Below are 22,375 nucleotides of genomic sequence, written 5' to 3'. Positions count from 1 at the left end.
CAATTGTCTTTATATATGAGAATTAAATAAAATTCCACTGAGAAAAATCATATTTCGACTATTCTTGTGGATTAATAACAAAAATTCGTTTATTTTATTGAGGTTAGCCAGTTATGGAAGCCAAGTGGAATTTTATTTAATTTTCATATAAAGAAAATTTAATATAAAGCAAAAAATCTGTAAAAATGACTTATTTTTTAAACTCCCATATCTCTGAAACGAGAGCAAGCCAACAAAAATCATTGTCATATTCGAATTTAGTAGGTCAAACTTAGTACAGATTGATAAGTCTCCACTCCGGTAGTTGATTTTGTTGCTCAGTGTTATCAATCATGTGATGCTTCAAAAACTTGGCTTGAATTATTCAAACTGAATGTTGTAGGTCGTGTGAGGGTTGTCTTCCGTGACATTCGACAACGCCAGACGGAAGCTTCGATAACTTCCATAATTAAAAATAGAGAAGTTGGACGAGGCCATCGGATGACGATCACCTGTAATGATTTTCAGATTCGGAAGTGGTTCTGATTGTTTCCAATTGCTCGATCAATTTTCGTATCCCAGTTTCGCAGCGGTGGGTCTCCACAATTAGGATGCTTCTGCAATTAGTCCATTATGTGGAATTGAAATAATTCTGATTTCCTCATTGAAGTACACCGCCATCATTCGATAATGATTCGCTATGCGTAAGCTTATTTATGAACGTATTATATGAACGCTTGTACATATGTACTACATACGTGTATCAAAACAACATTTGGCAATAATTTCAATGATTAAATTACATCTGAATTCAGTTTGCATCAATTCATTCAAATATTAAGATTTTTATTACTTAATATATTGTATGTGAGATATGTATTCTGTTCATATGTAATAATACAATGTAATTTCAATTGTGATCATTATTGGGTAATAATATAATATACAGATTCATAATTTAGTTTTTTTTTATTATTTTTGCAATTGTAATATATTATTTGATTCAACATACTAGTAATAAATATATTTTCAACATTCAACATTGACAATCTTTAGATAACATACACACTACAATAATGTTAAAATGCACAGGAAAAATTCTACATATACCTATACATACAACATAGTATGTGTATGTACATACATATATATAGATAATTATACATTAAACACTCATCACTATTTAACTATTGGAAAGTAAGGAATGTAATTATTTTTATTTTATAGTAAATTGCAACAAAGGAATACAAATTTATGACAAAATTAATTAATATTCAAATTCCAAAGGTAACATTATACTACATATAATATTATATAATACATACATAGTGTCAGAATTATATTTTTGTAAATCTAATTGATAATATAATACAAATATATATGTTGGTGTTGAAATGTGTATATTTTTTTAACACAAACTATGAAATTTAAATTTTTGAGATCATTCAAAAGATCAAAATGATATGATCATTTGATTCCAGTGATAAACTTAATTACTTTGAACGAAATTTTATTTTCATTATGATTACCCTGATAAGACATGCATTTTAAATCTTCGTGAACACTTTTCATATGATCATTATTTTTTTAAACAAATGCATTAATACTCAAGTGCTATGTAGATATTATTGTATCAAGTATAATAAAATAAACTGTGAAATTAATTATATTAAATAATTATTCATTATAACATGGGAAAAACACTGTCAGAAAATCAATGCATTTATTGTTTTTAAATTTAAGTGACCTATACATCACATTATACGACCAAGAAGCACTAATGTCTAAAATGGAAATTAAAGTTTGGATTACATACATAATTTAACAAAAAAATCAACTAAATTTTTAGAAATAATTTTAAATTAACAAAAATCTACATAATATTAATACATATGCATATGTATGTATAATACCTATGGAATTTTTTCAATTTTTTTTTAATATTTGAACTTTCACTTCTGTACTATTTCAACAATGTTTTTTATATCTTATAATATTTTGAAAAATATTGATCAATAATAAATAATCATTTTTTACAGTTATATACAATATTTTGTGACACAGTGTGAGAGAAATGCATAATTAGATCATATAAAAGTTTAAAGTGATAATTATCAAAGTAGAAAACTTGTGATAAAATTTACGGAACGTACTATTAAAATATTTTTACCTTAACTACATTTTTACATTATCGAATTAATTCTTTGGTTTTAAACATATGCTGCTAAAATCTACGAAAAATAAATATATAATTCAATACTAGGAATAAATAGTGCTCTTCACGAGGGAATACTCACAAAACCACCACCTGTTGATACGAAGATTCTCAAACACACAAGATCACTATATAGTATCACTGATTCCAAACACTTAGAGTGCAATTATGGTCTCTTTTCATTCTTCGACTACTATATTTACTAGGTATCTTTATGAGGTTTATCATCCGATGGCGGTATTTCATTATTATCTATGGGTAAGTGCACTACTATATGGTTTGCTGAAGTCGGCGTAGTTTTGACGATAACAGGAGCTGCTCCCGTTTTGGAGATGAGTGGTTGAACTCCTGGACCTTCCCCATCTCCCCTCTCCACAGATATGCTTTCTAAACGTTTCTGCCTCTTTTTTACACGCTCCTTCTGGAAGAAGAGCCTCAAGTAGTAGCAGGGGAAAACAACACACTGACCACCTTCTTCTTCGGCGTCAATGTACACCCCTCTCACCAGCACCGAATTGGCACAGTTCAATAGCATAAGCAGTAAGAAACATCCTCCGTGTGTTATTATGTTACTCAAAGCTGGATTTTCTAAAATAAATAAAACAAAATTTCCAGTGAATTACGTATACAGTCAGTGGAAGAAGGACAGGTGCTAAGCAAATTGGATACCTGGCAGAAAGTAAATGTCTAGTAAAGACCAAACACTACGCCATACATTAATCGTTGCTATGAAGCTGAGCAGCAAGAAGAGGTCAGCTACAATCAATCGTCGTCCTCCTTTGAGTTTGGAGCAAGCACGCCTTGCTGGTCCTTGCAACAGGAACGTTATCAGAGCCAATCCATAGCCGATTATCTGAAATGAAGGTTTGCATTTGAAAGTTTGAATTACTAATTACGCACTAGCGTCCATTTTATGCACGTGACGCAGCAATGTAAGGGTGCAAAATAATATCCGAACATGCTTCTGCGACTCGTCGAAAGGCTTCTTTACCACGTCGTAGCATCCCATATAGTTTTGTATTATTATATTATAAACGTAGAAAAAAATAATCAATCTTCATCCAAGAGCATATAAAAGTGGTAAAAATGTTCATCTGCTAGCTCAAACTGAAGCTGCAAAGTAGCTGAGTCAGAGAAATGTAATAATAATAGTGGTAGCTTTAGGCGTCATGGTGTTGTAAGATTTAGGTATGGCTATCGCCATACTTAATTAGTTTCCGCAACAGTTGTTTTTGGTGTGAATTTTGCAACTTGTAACGATGCACTTCCCATCTTGCGAATAAAGTTTATGAGACATACGTCTAAAACCAAGCACACGACTGTGGGGGAAACTAATTAAGTATGGCGATAGCCATACCGCATTCTTACAACACTATAACTCCTAAAGCCACTTCTTTTATTATTACATTTCTCTCAACTGGACAAGACACACGCATCAATTGCCCTGCATTGAATCTATAGTATTCGTTTTGTTCAAGTACATATGTAGAACTGTATAGGCCAAACAGGGGATCACAGATGCGTGAGTGCCTAAGGGCGAAAACACACAGCAAGGAACGTGGCACATGGTTTTTTCTTAGATACTTTTAAACATGTGAAAAAAATGTGGCATGTCCAGCACATATTCATGGCACGCCCAGTACACACCGTCCCAAAATCACCCCCTGGAGTATTTTCGGTAAAATTGTATCCTCGTATTTATCCTTTCTTGACAGTGATCGATAACGGTGTATCCCATATTTGTTGAAATGTAGGAGAACCCCCACAGTGGAGATCCAAGCACACAACGTGCCGTTCTTCCCTGTGTGATTTCGCCCTTAAGGACGCTTGTATGAAATTTAGTCTTTGACGCTAGTTGTAGAACATACTTTTGACATACGCAAGTCAAAAATGTATACTTTACCATTTATTTATATTTGATTTATTATCATAATAAATAGATTATATAAATGGATAGATAATAATAATAACAAAATAATGACCAATGTGACCTGAGAAGTAGCCCCAATGCGCCACACCAGTCTTACAAAAAAAAAAGAAGAACAATAACGAATTGGCAATCATTCATCTCATTCGAATAGACTCGTATTGAATCTCATGAAACTGACCAGTTCATCAACATGACAATCAAACAGGTCCAAATGTTCATCTATCACATTAAGTAACCGGATAGCCTTTAAAAGTTATGGAATAGGTTAGAAAAGCAAACTATGAAGCAAAGCTCCACCGCATTCAGGCGCCCAAAATTTAAGTTCCGATACAATTGAAGCGTTGTCAAAACTTCCCTTTAATACTCCAAAGAAGTATTTGGAAATGGCAATAATTCTTCTCGGAGATAGTGAGTCATTTGAATTGTGTGCAATTGTGAATACTGTCATACAAGGTATACGTACGACTCATTTAAGCGGTTACCCCTAAGCAACAAGATATATAGTACAGTAATTTTTCAATTGCTATTTGCTTTGTAAGAATCCTTTGAAAAGTTAAACTGGTGACCCATGAATATAAAGTACTAGATGACTACGACTGCTGATTTGACATGTTTTTAAGTGTACGCAAATAAAGTTCAACCAGCTGGGATAGTACTTGTTATTAGGAAGTATGTGGGATACGCGTGGAGAGTCAAGGCTTCACCACCTATCATCTAGCAAGGAGACTCCTACGAGGAATTAACATGACAGGAAATTAGACGGACTTCTGGAAATTGCTAACCTTGGGATATTCCATTAGCACACTCTTTATGTAAAGAGACGTACACATAATGAATGTGTGTAGTAAGTAGGATTGATAACGCAAACGATACAATCTAAAATTATATACATATGTAGTATGCGTGATGTAAGAATGTGAGTTTGTCAGTTGTGCTAATATTTGTAAGCAAGCCGAAATTTGGCTTAAAATGAATGACTAAAATTACATACATATTTAAATTGTGCAAACTTACGAAAGAGGCCCACGCACTCCACGCAGCATTTTGAGGATATAAGTAGATGTCCAGCAAGTCCCAAACTCCTCTCCAGACAAACACTACCAATGATCCTACTACCACCACGCTGAAGAGACAATCCAACACGTACAGCAAAGGCTCCCGACTACTCTATATAAATAATAAAAAAAATGTATCACTTTATTCGTTTCAAAATTGTTTAAAATCAAATTACGACAAAAAAAAAACCACAATTCGATTGTACCTATTTATGTATTATCAGTACAAAATTTAGCCCGGAAAAGTCTAATGTTACAATTCTTCGAACACCTAAAGTTTTATCGTACGTAATGTGGACGACGATTTTAATATTACATACATATATCATTACAAATATTTGTTTAACTGCAACAGTGGCGTTACAGTTATGCATTTATAAGATAAACGTGTTCTTATTTATTTATTAAAATCGCTGCAATAAGAAATGCCATACGACTTTGAGAAAATTGATAAAATTTTCCGACCAGCAGTAAATTTGAACCTTTTTCCTTCTACTCAATATACACGTCTCAATCATTTAACCAGACATTTATGCAAGTCACATTATATTAATGTAAAATTTAGCCAAATCATTCAAATATATATATATAACATATTGCGGAAAAACAGAGTTTTCCATCAGATTCGATGTGTGACGCATCGTTTTATATACAAAAATAGAAACAGATGCATATGGAATATGATTAATACGTAATGTGTATATAATTAAAAGGGTATTTATCTATGTACACACTTATATAAGGTTTACTCTAAAATATATAGTATACTTAATTTTAAGACCTACGTAATTACATACGTTTGCCCATGAAATGTTGATTTTTTTATATTAAATACAGATATAAATTATTGTGATAATATGATCACTCTAATGCAGTGTTCGCCAAGTGAGCTGTTTTTGGGCGAAGTTTATATTTTAGATGTGAACCTTTTTTTTCGACTAAAAGATGACGAATACACTATTCAAGAAATTGATATTGTTCTTGCATCTTTTAAAAGGAAATCACTGCAATGAATGCTTATGATATTTTAGTACCGTATCTGCCCGTTCATTAAGACTATTTTTGTATGAAATTACTGTTAACTAAATGATTTGATCTCTAAACGAGACATTATTTAGTAGGGATGTTCATTTTATTTAAAAATAATACTCTCAAAGGAGCCGAATGGCTAAAAACTGGAAATAGTGTTTATTACAGACGGACTGACTGATGTTGTTAAATATACATAAGTGCAAGCCTAAATACAAAAGTAGGAATAAACCTCCACGACAGAGAGAAAAAGGAAACGACAGATCTTATCTAAAATATTTAACACGAAAATATTGACATTTTTGTTGATTTATTTTATTACAATACTTAGCACTTGTTTATTTGATTTAATTGTGATTAATTTAATAAAATACATACTATATTTTATATGAAAACTCCTGGCAACTGGATTTATTGAAAAAATAGGCCAATTGGATAATCCTGGAAAAATGGACTAAAAAAAAAGCTTGAGTGGCGACCAGTTAGTTCTCTAATGGATCATAATATTATGGCATTTTTATACAAATGTATATAAAATTGAAATCATTTTTGAATGTTTGATTCCAGAAAATTGAATTATTCGATTCGATGACCATATATTTAATTCATACCCGGCATGCGTTGCAATGCCAAAATAACGCATGCAATTCCCGTTCTTGTTTTTGGGTGGTTTTTTTACAGAAACCATCGCTGGCATTCACACAATAACTCATGTAAGTTTCATCACAATCGGTTGAATGGTAAAGGAAGGCATACGTGACAGACAGACACACAGACAGACAAATAGACAGAAAAACAGACAGACAAACAGACAGACAAACAGACAGACAAACAGACAGACAAACAGACAGACAAACAGACAGACAAACAGACAGACAAATCGACTGACAAACAGACAGACAAAGAGACAGACAAACAGACAGACTAGGATGACAGACAAACAGACAGACTAGTAGACAGACAGACAGACAGACAGACGGACAAACAGACAAACAGACTAGGATGACAGACAAACAGACAGACTAGGAGACAGACAAATATATATATATATATATATATATATATATATATATATATATATATATATATATATATATATATAGATAGATATATGGTGAAGTGAAACCTTAGTAGTGAAAAAAGTGGTAATAAGTATTAGCATGCATATTATGCGTGCTAAGCTAGAAAAATATGTCACACTTTTCCGCATTTTCCAATAAAATTCATACAAAACAGCAGTGATCGTCGTGGGCTGCCTACCCAGAAGACAATACGCGGTCGAAAATTAAATTAGATCCAAAACACGATAGCATGGTAATCATCGTGTACTTAGTGAGCTATTGTAGACTTGTGTACATATTAAGGTCGAGTAGATTTGCCTTATCAAACGTAAAGTGTCAATAGTTTAAGCGGGACAAAGACGTTCCATGACCGTTCGCACTTTGTTGACTTACGCCAGTTCGCATGTCACCGCAGTTTCAATTGTTGAAATTAATTTTCTCGCCGATTTTCAGCCGCTTATATTTACATATAGATTGGTGGAAAAGTTTCGATTTTGTCAAACAAGCCTTATCTGAAAGTTTCGTCAAACAAACCATTCAAGCGTTATCAACTTATATAGAGATGTTTCTTAAATTCAAGGCGCACTTATGTATACGATGCATATAAACATTTTGTAACAGTTGAATTTTTCACGCGGAAAAACTTGTACTTTGATAAGAAAATCTATTTTCGTGTGATAGTTTTGTTGATTTTATAGTACGTGTGCGTATTATTTCGGAAATAATATGTGGTTACTGGGTTATCTTAAAATCAGACACTACTAGGTCACATCTGCGTGTTGACTTAATGTACCTATTGTAATTTTATCAATTATATACATAATTAATTATTATGATATAAATGTCTTCAATGTTTTATGTAATGGTATAAAAAGCATTTAGTAATGAATACATTAGACTTGGGAGTAATATTTTTTATGCTTATTGTATTGCACATAAACAAATGTGTGTATGTACATTCCTAAAAGAAAAATATTTATATCGTATATATGTATATAAATATAACACTAATATTTATTAAAATATTTAAAAGAAATTGGAAAATGATGACCATTCTAATACATGATAATACAAACAAAAAAATTACGAAATTTCCAATATAAATAATCATTTTCACAGTCAACAAAATTTGGCTCTTTTTAAAGTTTCCTTTTAACTAAGCTGACTATATTTCCCAGGATTCAAAACGGGACAGTCTGCAAAAAAATTTCCACCCCTAATACAAATTAAATGTGTTGCACGTCCAACAATTGAGTGATTTTTCGTTAATATTATATAAATAACCGTTAATATTGTCAATGAATTTTTTTTTTTTCGGAATGCACAATTCTTGTATTAATAGAAAAAAGAAAAAAAAAGAATTTGATGCTCATGCACCTCAGGTAGATTTTTTCTGAAAGAAAAAAATTTCTTTTAATTAAAAAAATGTGCAATTAAAAAAAAATTCTTTAATTTTCATTTGTTAAATAATATAATTTATACCAGAACGTACATTTCTTTAAAATAAGAAAATAACCAGATTAAAAAAATTAAATGTGATATAATATTCTATTTTACAATTATCGTGATGAAAATAATAGTACGAAGCGAAAAACGTAAAATGAATCATGTAACAAAATGTTTAAATGTTATTTTTAAATGAATATACTGTATGTAAATGCATATTTATAATACGTATAACATTAGTTTAAAAAAAAAATATTTGGAAAAATAAAGACAAAACGGAACAAATCAAACAATTTTACGAAACGACAGGACGAACGCCAAAGCACGTAAAGAAAGGGACTGTGCCGGCCAAAACAGGACGTATGATCACCCTACTTATAACGAATATAATTCCTAGTATATAATTCCATTCCACAAAGACGATAAAGACGATAATCAATTTTTGATTGAGATTCACCTAATTCGTTATATTTATACTATGTGTGTCATGGAACGTCAACAATAGATTAAAAGAATCTTTTTTCTTTAACTTTTTCTAGCCTAAGCAGCGCTGGGTAGTTCGGCTTGTTTGGAACTACATATATTCCGATTATTTATAGTCTCAATGATATAGTCATTGTCCCTAAACAACAAAAAGTACATCCAATGAGTAGATACGCCCAAGAATTGTTTCCATCGACTGCTTATTGAAAAAATTGACGGTGATTGACTTCTTCAGTAACGTCAAAATGATTGTCAGTTGTGGGAGCGATTTGTTTATAGTGACGCGTCCGAATTAACACTCCGAGATGGGGATCAACGCACATGGGGAACCGAAACAATTGCAGCAGCAGCAGCATTTTCCGGATCCAACCTTACCGGTACACGGAACATGGTGGGCACGTCGAAGTACTGGGACACCTTATCAGTGATCAGAGTGAACGGGGTGGCCGTGATGTTCCTGAAGCATCTCAGGGCAGCGAGAGCAACGAGGCTGACTGCCGTGACTGCTGCTCCACCTCCGCTCATCTTGACCAGTTGCTCCAGAAGCAGCCAGGATCCTCGCCACGCGTTCACACTGACCATGGCGCAAACGTACGTGTACAGACGAGAGCCGGTGTAGAAGAGGAGCCTGGATCTGTCGGGGTGCAGTTTCTCTTTGAGGAATCCCTGGGACAGGGTGAACGTGAGGTGTCCCACGAAGCCGATGACCACCGAGATGATGCTGCTGAGGAGTGGGTTCTCCGGGCAGATGTAGATGGCAGCCAGGTTCCAAGTGCCACGCCAGTGTCCGACGACGGCTGGTGCCACCAGGCAACACGAGATGCACACATCGATGACTGATAGCAGGGTCCTGTGGGTTCTGGAGTCTCCATCGAGAGCATCCGCCAGACCGGCGGTGCTGCCGCGCATGGTGGTGGCTGCCGCCGATCACCTTCGCCTCATGCTGCTGCTATTGCTACTGATGATGATGCTGCTGTTGCTGCTTTTGCTGCTGCACCATTATCCTGCCGCGCGGAGGGGGACCACACCAATTGGCCAAGCCCAGGACTACAACGACAATTATCCTGTTCACTACGCGACGACGCTCAACACATTTACCTACACACGACGAGGACAACGCGCTTATCACACACGCCACCCACTACACATACACATACAGTCGATTCAAACTGAACGAAGGCTCGTTTCGAATGCATCTGAACCGTGTTAAGAAGACGGTGAGTTTATAAACGAACAGAGTTTTTCAGGAGGTGGGGGGGTGGAGGGGGAGGGGACACTGAGCGGTTTAAAAAGTGATCGACTGCCTACTGTGAATGATTAAGTGAATCTATGTACATACATACGTACCTACATATATACATAGAGTCAGAGTCGTAAATATAAAGTTACATTTTGTAAAGTTTCGTTTTCATTGGAAAAACACGACATATATACTGCAAGTGTTCAGTGTTGATTGATTGATATGGTTACCAAGTAAACGGATACCATTTATCCAACATAGGGTATATTAGCATTCGGTGATGATTATAAAATTTTGTAAGTTACTTTGGGGGGGGGGGGGTGAAGGGAAGTTAGTTCAAATTTTGATAGAGTGATGTGTTATCATCTGACATTTGTATGTATTGTTATTACTAGAGGCCGGATAACCAAGGTGCCGTTTATTGTTCAAATGTTGTAATAGCATTGTTAAAGGTTTGCCGAAACTTTTTTACAAAGCTTTAAAACAATTGAACAATGAGTGGCGCGTTTTGGGTCCGTACTCTAGTTATAACTAGAGGTAGGATAGTCACAGTGCTATCCATTGTTCGGCAAACCTTTAACAATGCATTTACAACCTTTGAACAATACACGGCCCCCTCAGGCTCCGGTGACTAGTTATAACAGTGGTGTCACCCCAATTTTGGAGCAACGGCTTTCCAATATTTTTTTATAAAAGATTTATTTTGAAGAAATATATAATTGTAATGTACATAAATTTTCTTTAAATATATCATTTTTTTTCATCCAAGGCACTAACTATTACATGAAAGTTCATTAAATTTTTAAGATATATATAATTTTCGACAAAAATTATATTAATTTTTAGATTAAATAATCGGTTTCCGGAAATTTTTGATTTTTAACAATGAGTTTCCGAAAACCTATAGAAACCATTAGGATGACACCACTGGTTATACAACACTATCGAATATTTCATTTCAAAAGAGACTTTGTATGTAAGTAAATATTGTTGGTTGGAAACTTCGAAAACGAGTCAAAATTTCCATGAAGACATGGGGACGGGGGACAGGGGCGCCGGGGGAGCCGCCGGATTCTGGTATAATATATAATACATCTAATATATAATTTCGAAAGAGACTTTGTAACTATAGTTGGTCGGAAATCGAAAACAAGCCAGTTTCTATGATTCGATTGGTTGAAAAAATTTTTTTCGATTCAAATAAATTAAATAAAAAAACAAACGAATAATTACTATTAGATACGCCATGTTTAAGCTGTTTATATTACAAATACTGAGCGAAGCCGGGTAAGACTACTAGTATTGTATAAACTTGGAGTCCAATTTACCGCAATTTCCGTTTACCGGTAATGAGATAATTTTTTATGAATTTTTAACCGTTAAATTACCAGATCTTTCAATCTCAAAAATAAATTAGTTTTTTCTAAATAAATATACTAAGAAATATTGCCCAAAAAAAGGTATGAGTGGTGATTAGGGATTGCAATACCGGTATACCAGTTTACTGTTAATGCGGAAAATTTTCGCTATCGGTAAACATTTTAAAATTTACCTGTAATTACCGAAACTATTTTATCGCGAATAAAGTATTTTCAAATGGTCCAAACTTTTAATAAATAAATGTGGTTGGTTAAAAATAAAATCACATTATTAACATGGGAACTACTGCAAATCATCATCGCAATCTGAAACTGATAGATTTACTTCATCTTCCTTGTAAATCCGATCAATAACTTCTACTATTATTTTCATTATTGTATATTTTTTCTCCCGAATGAAGCACTGGGTCGGACCAGTGTTGCCAGAAGATAAAATAAAGGAGAGGGATGTGACAAACCACAGCGAATATATTTTGTTGATTTAACGGTAAAAGCTTATAATTATAAAAATAATTATTTCCGGGATATCTTTCCGGGCCATTTAATAATAATATAATAATAGAGAAATGGACTCCCTAATTTGTACATAAGTGGGGATGAAAAATCTGGAGCGGGAAATTTTGTGCTGCCACCATTTTATACGAATTGCAACACTTGTTTTATTGGATCGTTTTTACCTCAATTACTCACTTTGAGGCCATTCTCAAGATGAGAGCGGCCTCCCTTCGTCGTCGTGTATTTGTATCGTCAAATTGTTTCCTCATTTCCGCTCTTCTCTGTATTTTCAGTGGACGAATTAACTTTCTTATTATTATTATTAACATTATTTATTATTTATTACCATTATTATCATTATATTATATTTATTTATATCATCATTCATTTGTATTATCTACATATATAGGTATATTATTTATATGGACGATGGAGATTGCTCTAGTCTCTCTATCGTCTGGAATAAAAAGTTATTATTTTTATTTACAAAATGTACAATGAGCCCAACTTATATAGCTCCATGTATACTTTGTTAATTGTTAAATGTATACAATGTTAATTGAGGTGAAAAAAACTATGCATAAAATTCGACTCGAATGTCGGATTCGAATTTAATTTATATAAGTACTATATTCATGTGAATTAAATTGTAATTTCAAAATGAGTCCATTTATCATTATAAATACAATGGTATTACTTAAAATACAGTCTATTTTAAGGGTCTACGAAAACAGGGCGCTCGTTGCGTAGCAATATTTCTATATATGTACATATGTACCAGTGGCGTGCGCTGAAATTCTCTCTCTTTTTGTCGTAAGGCTGTACGACAAAAATAAAGAATATCAGCGCACGCACACTGATATGTACATATGTACGTACATGACTTGTCGATAAATATAAATATGACATTGAATTTAATGTTGTCGATTAAAATAATTCAGCAGCTTAGGTGTTAAGCGTAAATAAACAAATAAACATACATTCATACGTAATTCATTCGAGAAGTGTGTGTACATATGTATGAACATATATTGTGTGAACACTTTCATTGGGGAAAATTAGAATATTTAAAAAATAAAAATTGGGATATAGTAAATAATTTTAATACTAACAATTACGTATATTGTATGTATAATGATTTATGCAAATGATTTCAGTGATCATTATTCAAAAAAATAAATCTTAACACTAAAGATATTACGACTTATTTCATTCCATATTCCATATTCGTATTCTAAAAAATGTTCATTTATTTTTATTATCAAAAATATATTACTTTGTTTTATTTTAATTTAGAAAATTATGTTCCATTATACTCTCTCCCTCCTTCATTTCATAATATCTATATTATAATATATACTAATATATCTATACATATATATATATATATATATATATATATATATATATATATATATATATATATACATATATATATATATATATATATATATATATATATATATATATATATATATAAATATATATATATATATATATATATATATATATATATATATATATACATAATATCTATAATATAGACTAGACTTTCATTTTCAATTTACATTTTATATAATTCTGAACATTGTTTTTTTTTTATTTCTAAATGCTTTTTATTATTACTAAATTATGATAACAATACATCTTATATCTATTTTAATAGCTACTGATCTACTGATCATTTTCTATTTTACAATTCTAAATTAATTTTGTTAGTAATCATAGTATTATATTATTATAATGTTAATATGTACAGCATTGTAAATATTTCCTACAGTATGTATAATGGTGAGATTTTATAATTTATAAGGGCTGTTTTTGCCGTGCTATTTTTATTCAGGTATTTTAATTGGGCTCAGATTTAAATTGATACACTAATATTGAATTCAAAATGCATGATTATTAAGAAACATTTAATTATTTGTTAAAATTAGTATTATTATTTTATTTTTTAATAAAACTAAAAACTATATCTAATAATAATAAGAGGCTTGTAAAAAAGGATAATCAATACAGATCATTATGTTATATATTTACAGATGTGCGTGTTTTGCTGATGACTGATTCAGATTATTTAATATTCACAGTACTTGGAATTATTGACATCTGTATTTTATCAGTTAAACTTTTAAGTACATGCATATGTATGTATATTATGGTACATCGAAAACAGCGAATTTTGGAATTTGAAGATGCTCTGTATCATTGGGAATCCGTAAAAAATAATATAAAACTTTTAAAAAATATATTTACACTACCGCCAGCCCATTCAAGTTTGTGAAAATCGTAAATTTTACCGATTTTCTAATGTTTTTTTTTAATTCAAGCTCAGTTTAAGCTGTTTATATTTTTCAATTCACCTAATCAAATAAATTAAATAATTTTATATATAAAAAACTTCATATGGGACATGTCTTCATATTGCTAAGGTACGAAAAAAAATCTAAAACTTTTCGCTTGCACCTTAAACACCAGTAATACCGCGTCTCCAGTCATGTTCCTTAAATGAGGTATTTATTTTATTTTATTACATTTTTATACCAGGAAGGCCTTACAGGTAAACCCCAATGCGCCTTCCTGGCCAATTACAAACAATACAGCATTTTTATTATACAAGTCGCTGAGTTACGAGACAGTGTAAACTCGCAAATTAACGAGACATCTATGAATTGTACATAAATTTTATTGTACATTAATCATACTCAAATAGTGGTGACATAGTAGGTAGGATGGATTTTAGACAAGTTTTAATCAGGAACCGTTTCAAGAATGAAATCAGAAAAAAATTAGCAAACTCTGATAGGAAATGATCGATATGGAGTCACAAATATGCACGTCTGACCAGCAGCACTACAGATATACTCAGAAAAATTATTTTCTGAGTATATCTGTGGGATCGAACCCGGCGCCTCTCGATGTTAGGCAGAAGCTTAGCGACTGAGCTGTGTTGCTGGCGAATGTCTGTTCCATGTTGATGTTCCTTAAAATGAGGTGTGACCATTGATGTATAATACACTAGATCCGCCCTCACGTGTTATACTGGTCTCCCTTTTGGCGCATGCAAAATACATGGCGCATGCACAGTTTCTCTTAGTAGGTAGGTAGGTACCGCTGCGTCGTAGGGAAAAAAACCCAACTTCCCCGCTAGTTAAACCCCCCGCACCCCTCAGTTAGTGAAGACAAGATCTCCGACCAAAATAACACGTCAGGGCCCATCTATGTGTATTATACATCAATGGGTGTAACACTTCAAGTTCGATGGAACAATACATGCATGTTTACCTGTCTGAATCTTGTGTGGAAGTGGTATGTGTTAGCTGGCAAGTCCATCTGTACGAAATATGGAGCTGTGATGAGATTTCGCACAGCTTTGAGCAGAAGCAGTGCAGCAAGGCATCCAGCACTCCAGGGTGCAGCAAGACGATGCACATCCACAGCCCGAGACCATGCCTCCCAAGAACCACGCCATTGACAAACGCAAGCCACCAGGAACCACCACGTGTACATTCGAGACCACCAACCACCTGCTGCACGTTCCAACAGTTGCTTCCTAACAATAAAACATTATACGTATTAGAAGTATATGTATGTTTCAAAAGAGAGTATTAGAAGTATATGTACATTTGGGAAACACTGCATGATAACGAATTGCAATTATCCAATTAATATTCATATATGGTATTACTAAATGACATGTTCTTATCGTGCTGATAAAATTTATCTCAATTGAAAGGTGGTCACTATAATATTCTGTATTATATATGTATATAATGTTGTATGTATGTAGTAGGGGAGCACGGGGAAAAATTAGCTTATGTTTTATAGGTCCTTGTTTATTGAAAAAGTGTATATATTTTTATTTATTACTAATGTTCTTTGTAAGATTGATTCATTTAAATAGAAACAGGTAGAATATGATAAATCTAAAATGTGTTAAATTCAGGGCTTTTTAATATGTACGTAGAAATAATAGATGAAGTTTTGTGATCATGCGAAAATTCGAACTCGAGATTTTGACTGATTCGAACTTAGAATCGATCACTGATCACGTTTTCATGATCTAGAAAAAATGTGTGTGTGTGTGTGTATTTTGGGGATTTTTTGAACACCGTTAGTCTTATCGAACTGAAACTTGGTATCGGTTACTGAAATTCTTATCAATACGACGTAAATTTTTTCCAAATTTTTAAGTTGATTGGAAATGGTACCTCCCTTTATAAGTATGGTCTTTTTTTAAGTTTTTGAATTAAATTATCTCCCAAACCGCTAACCGAATCAGACGACATGTTTAAGCTTGCAGTTTTTCCCAACCTTTAAGTAACGAATAATTAATTTGATTAAGACAACAGTGTAGTTGAGCTGGTCTTATCTAGGGGGGGAGGGGTTCAAATGCCTCCTTAATGACATCCCTTCTGACTATTCACAAATATCTAACCTAACCTTACCCAAACATTTACAAATACGTTCATTATTTGTACAATTGCAATGTGTAAAATGTTGAGTTATATTTGAAAGGTAGCGTTTGGAGCAGAATTAATGGAGAAAAAATATTTTTGGTCAATTAATTGTATGTTTGGTGTTGTACAAACATAGTAAATGTCTCAAAGTGGAGAAATTTTTAAAATATAAAGCAAAAATGCATATCGTTTGGCTTAGGAAGACTTATTATACAATTTAAACATAAACATCCATACATTTTTACTTTATCTATGTGCGTAGTAATAATAGATAAAGTTTTGTGATCATACAAAAATTCGAACTCGAGATTTTAACTGATTCGAACTTAAAATCGATCACTGATCACATCGAACACATGACTGACGACACTTTTCTTTTAATTTTTTTTATTTAATAACTTAAATGCCACCACCAGTGGTGTGGTGTTAAATAAAAAAGAACCAGGTCGGTGTTTCATTTTTATAACCCCCCGCTTTTTTCCTTACTAAAAAAAATATTGTATCCTAATATTGATAGTTGAAATATTTATATAAAAAATCAAATAATAATTAACAAATATTCTTACTTATTGAAATTATGATGTATTTTTTTTATATTTTATAAAAACTTCCATAATGCACCCTCTTCAACATTTTTGATTTTGTAAAACCTGTGATTGTGTGTCAACAGCAATATTTGCTTTTAGCAATGATAAAATCATGTACATATGTAAAAAAAACTATCAAATTTTAACATGTGAATTTAGAGATGACTATTCATTCAGCTGAGTTCCCTCATTTTAACTATCTTCAAGTGCGTATGGTAAATAGTTCAAAGAATGTTTGTTGGATGGTTTTAGATAAAAAATCCAATAAAGTTCATTAAACGTCTTTTAAGTTTTGAATGAGCTCAGATTACTATTCGATTGTGATCATCGAGTGTTAGAACCAGAGTCTGCTCACAACATTTGAAATACAAAATTTTATATGAAATTTTAGTCAAAATATTTTTTAATTGTACTCGAAAAACAATGTTTATATCAATCAAAGTGCCAGGGCGGTGACCTGGCTCAAAAAGAAGTACCAGGTCGGTAACCTGGCCCGACTACACTACTGGCCACCAACCATGCGATGATATGTCATCGATTTTTATTTTTCTATTTATATATATAAAAATTAATGTCTGTGTGTGTATGTCTCGAATAGGCTCCCAAACCACTCAACCGATTAAGATGGAACTTTTTTTTATGCATGTCCGGGAAGATTACTGTGAAAAAAAACCGCTTAATAATAATATTCGTAATTACGATTTTACCGACGCAAAAGTAAAGCTATCCTCCTGCCTTCAACAATAATCGCGCCACGCCTACCTCGCACTCGAATTGTACTGACCATTCAGGTCTGTACCACAAACACACAGCGGATGGCCCACGGCAACAAATATATCTATACCTATATATAAAATTTTATGTCTGTGGAACGGGAATGGGAATTGCACGCGTTATTGTGGCATTGCAACGCATATCGGGTCCAGCTAGTCTATATACATATGTATATATAAAAATACATGTCTGTGTGTGTGTCTCGAATAGGCTCCTAAACCACTGAACCGATTACTATGGAACTTTCAGGATTTGTTGTATGCATGTCCGGGAAGATTACTGTGAAAAAAAATCAGGAAAAACAGGAACGGAAACGAGAAAAACGGGAATGAGTGTCATTGCAACGCAATAATTTCAAATGTGTTCTCTGTCTGCGTTTTTCCGACAAATGGGAACGGGAACGAGCATGGGAATGAGAACGGGAACGGGAGCGGGAACGGGAATTACATGCGTTATTATGGCATTGCAACGCATGTAGGGTTCGGTTACCTGACAACTCGTTCACAGATTTTCCGTAAACCGAGGATGCGCTCCAGGCATTACGTATACGGCCATCTCTTTCTCACCCCGTCTGTTCACCAAGATCTCGTTTACTATGCCATTACGTATGCAGCCATCTCTTTCACAGACCGTCTGTTATCGGTGAACAGACGGTGTGTGAAAGAGATAGCTGCATACGTAATGGCATAGAAAACGAGATCTTGGTGAACAGACGGGGTGAGAAATATGTAGATGGCCGTACACGTAATGCCTGGAGCGCATCCTCGGTTTATGGAAAATCTGTGAACGAGTTGTCGTGTCACCGTAGGGTTCAGCTAGTTCAGCTATATTGCACGAATGCTCGGTTCTCGTAAATCTCACGCTATATCGGATCCACTAATATTATAGTATCAAAATCTTCAACTTCCCATGATGATTCCCCCCAAAGATATATATGAGTTCTATTTATCCACAGCTAACCCAGCTCTCCCCTACATCGTATTGAGTAGGTATGATGTTGCCGAATTAATGCGAGGCGTGTGCGTAATGAGATGTTTACCCACGCACCATTCGCCAGCCAATGTATCATATTCGTATTACATACTATACTCGTTATATATATGTCCATGCACACACACGCAGTTTATGGACACGATGAGGATGATCATTTTCAGAAATTATTTTTACGATGAAACTATGTAAACAAATAAAATTTCCGAGCAATTACTTGCAGCACGCAAAACACACAAGTGTGTAATTAATTATTATTCATGCAAATATTATGCATGCGAAAGTGCAGATCGCGTTAGCGCGTCCTAGTTCTAGCCTCTAATAAAGCTGTAATTGTCAACGTTTGAGTCGTGGCGAGCTGTCAATCTCGCGGCTGTTTTTATTTTCAGATATAATTAAAGAGCTTTCGCTGATTAAAGCTTGTTGGATTTGTTTGATTGAACTCGCAGTATACTCGAGCTTGGAACATTTGTATAGCGATTGAATGTAAAATATGATACTTGGAAGTACATACATACATATATGTATATTACTAGTGGCCTGTGTGCACATACTTGTGCACTCGGTAAAATATCGCAATTCGGATCAACGGATCGCTATTATACATATATTGTTGCTGGAACAGTTGGGACTTTATGTCCCTAATAATTATGTGCGTGGTAGAAATCATCATTTGATGGTTGTACCTGCTGCTCGCACAGTTCTTTTTCGAATGGCTCTTATTCCAAGAGCTATTCGACTTCTCAATGAAATCGTTGCTGCTGTCCCTGAATGTGATATTTTCCATTTGGGGAGCGTAGATTATCGGATATTATTTTAACATATTTATCTGGTAACCTGCGCTCATCATTACTTTCTTAATTTGAATGTGATGTATGAGTGGAATCTTAATCTACTCTTTTCCATTTGGGCCTCGCTGTGATGTTATTTTTTATTCATATTTTGTTTTATTTTATTTTACTTTTTCTTTCTCCTTTGTACATTTTTATATACTATTTTAATTTTGTTCAGTGTAAACAAAGAATGGGATTTATGGATTTTATTTTTGATTTTTACACTTTTGTTATTTTTTTTTTCCTCTCTGAATGATGTATTATTTTCCTTTTGTTACTTTTTTTTATTATTTTATTTTACCATGTTTTCTGCTTTTGCTTTTTTCCTTTATTTACAGTTTACTTGTTTTTATATCATGTTTTTATATATTTTTCAATTGTAAGCCATTGTGGTGCATTAGGTTCTTCCTGTAATGCCACAATGGTCCAAAACTATTAAATAAATAAATAAATAAAAATATATGTAAATGTGAACGAAGTAGCATGCGCAAAGCCCACACTGTGCCGCGTCTCTTTCCACGATATACATACGATACCAAGGGGAGAAAGAAAGCATGTTAACGGACATTCACACGCACGCTCGTATTAGACAATTATTATATAGGACTAGTGAAGTGCCCGTTGATTTCAACGGGGGGTTTCGGAATGGAATCGATACACGAATTAAAATAAAATAATTTGTTATATATAAATATAATGTAGGGTAATTTATAGATGCGCGCGCGCACTTAATATTAATCGTCATAAAAAGTGCGCGCATAATACGCTCACCAATCTAACCCGTTTGAAATGATAAATGAATGTGTGTGTGTGTTTGCATGTGTCACCCGTCACTCGGCCTGACGTCACATGATGCTCCAAACCCCCCCTCCCCAATTTCCCGCGTCTCCTCGACCACTTTGATTGGCTGTGTGTCCGCGGTCTGGCACATACCCACATACATACACACATCGCGTCCGTTTTTATATAAATTATATTATAGTGCATATGTAGAAATATTTTTATCATATATTAGTTGTGCTACCCAATTTCGCTAGGTATATGTAAATTAAATGAAAACCATGAAAAAAATCTTCATTTGTTTTTTTATATTAAATTTATTTTAATCGATAAAAATTTATATTATTTAACGAGCGACAAATCACAAACGTCTTTGACTAATCCAGACAATCAGAAATTAATTTGACGACAGCCAATCAGAAACGACTTTGACGACAGCCAATCAGAAACGACTTTGACGACAGCCAACAGAAACCACTTTGACGACAGCCAATCAGAAACGAATTACAGACGCCGTTTCGGTTTCATATATAAGATACTTTTTTTGCTTCTTTGAATCGCCTAGAAGTAATACTAGATTACATGCGGACCGGAATATTTCGGAATTAAACGATAAATGGTAAAAAAAGCACATTTTCCATCAAATACGCTCCGAATTACATACATATATGCTTCATAATCTGCTTCAAATACATTAAAATTGCGCTTTCTAATCATCTTATGTATATGGCTTTATATAATAATCTAAAAAAATAAAAATAAATGAAATAAAATACGGAAAAATCAGAGTTTTCCATGATATTTTTACATCGTACATATACATATTTTACTTATAATAAGTCTTTAGTTAATATTATTTATAAAATGCATTATGAGCAATTGTAAATAGGTTTTTGAGCTCTCTTTTTTTTCTATTATACTATACATTAACATTAAAATAAGATTAAAATATGATTGCTAACAAAATAAAAATTGCAAAATAGAAAATAATCAGTAGATCAGTAGCTATTAAAATAGATATAAGATGTATTATGAGCATATTTTTGTTATAATAAAAAGCAAAAAATCTTTTAATGCATTTAATTTTCAATCAAATTCTACTCAAATACCTACAGTACTTACTAGTGCTGTGAGAAAACTAAATATGATGTTAAATCAATCTTAATTTTTAAATAACATCACTTCCATCAAGAGTGTACTTAATTTGGAAAGTCAAAATTATTTGGTACGTATGTATGTATGTATGTATGTACATAGACTTGTGTCAATTGGTGAGTCACAAAAATTGGTTCTAGTTTTGACAGTTACATATGTAAATAAAATGAGTATATATTGTTAAAATTTGATGATTCTAGTCTAAACTCGTATAGGAATGTGTTGTTTTAGTAAAAAAATGTCATCAAATAAATGAAAATTTACCTAAGTATAGCAAAATACGTATGCAAAGTGATTCCAAAAAAGGCAGTGAGTAGATCAGGAAAGAAGTTGGGATAGACATTCATAAAACACCAAAGTCCTCGCCAGCTGCCTACGACCAGTGGTGCTACGACGATACTGCTAACCAAGGCATCTGCTACACTCCAGCACTCTTCGCCGACGAGCATTCGTCTTCTTGCAGATCCATTCTTTGTTTTGGCCG

General features: G+C 33.2%; 2 protein-coding genes across 2 annotated transcripts in view; both read right to left on the bottom strand.

Moving 5' to 3' along the window:
- LOC143911157 (uncharacterized) overlaps nt 1-22,375 on the bottom strand; it is a 369,714-nt gene that overhangs the window by 120,770 nt on the left and 226,569 nt on the right. The window lies entirely within an intron of this gene.
- fusl (transmembrane protein fuseless) lies at nt 960-10,398 on the bottom strand. Its single transcript, XM_077429196.1, has 4 exons — nt 9,574-10,398; nt 5,139-5,291; nt 2,864-3,047; nt 960-2,782 (listed from the first exon to the last, which is right to left on the bottom strand). Exons 1-4 carry the CDS (start codon nt 10,105-10,107, stop codon nt 2,397-2,399), a joined length of 1,257 nt encoding a protein of 418 aa, XP_077285322.1. The 5' UTR covers nt 10,108-10,398; the 3' UTR covers nt 960-2,396.

Source organism: Arctopsyche grandis, chromosome 4 (genome assembly GCF_051622035.1).
Source record: "Arctopsyche grandis isolate Sample6627 chromosome 4, ASM5162203v2, whole genome shotgun sequence".
Lineage (NCBI taxonomy): Eukaryota > Metazoa > Arthropoda > Insecta > Trichoptera > Hydropsychidae > Arctopsyche > Arctopsyche grandis.
The sequence above is the reverse complement of the archived record's forward strand: the minus strand, read 5'-3'. Positions and strand labels throughout refer to the sequence as shown.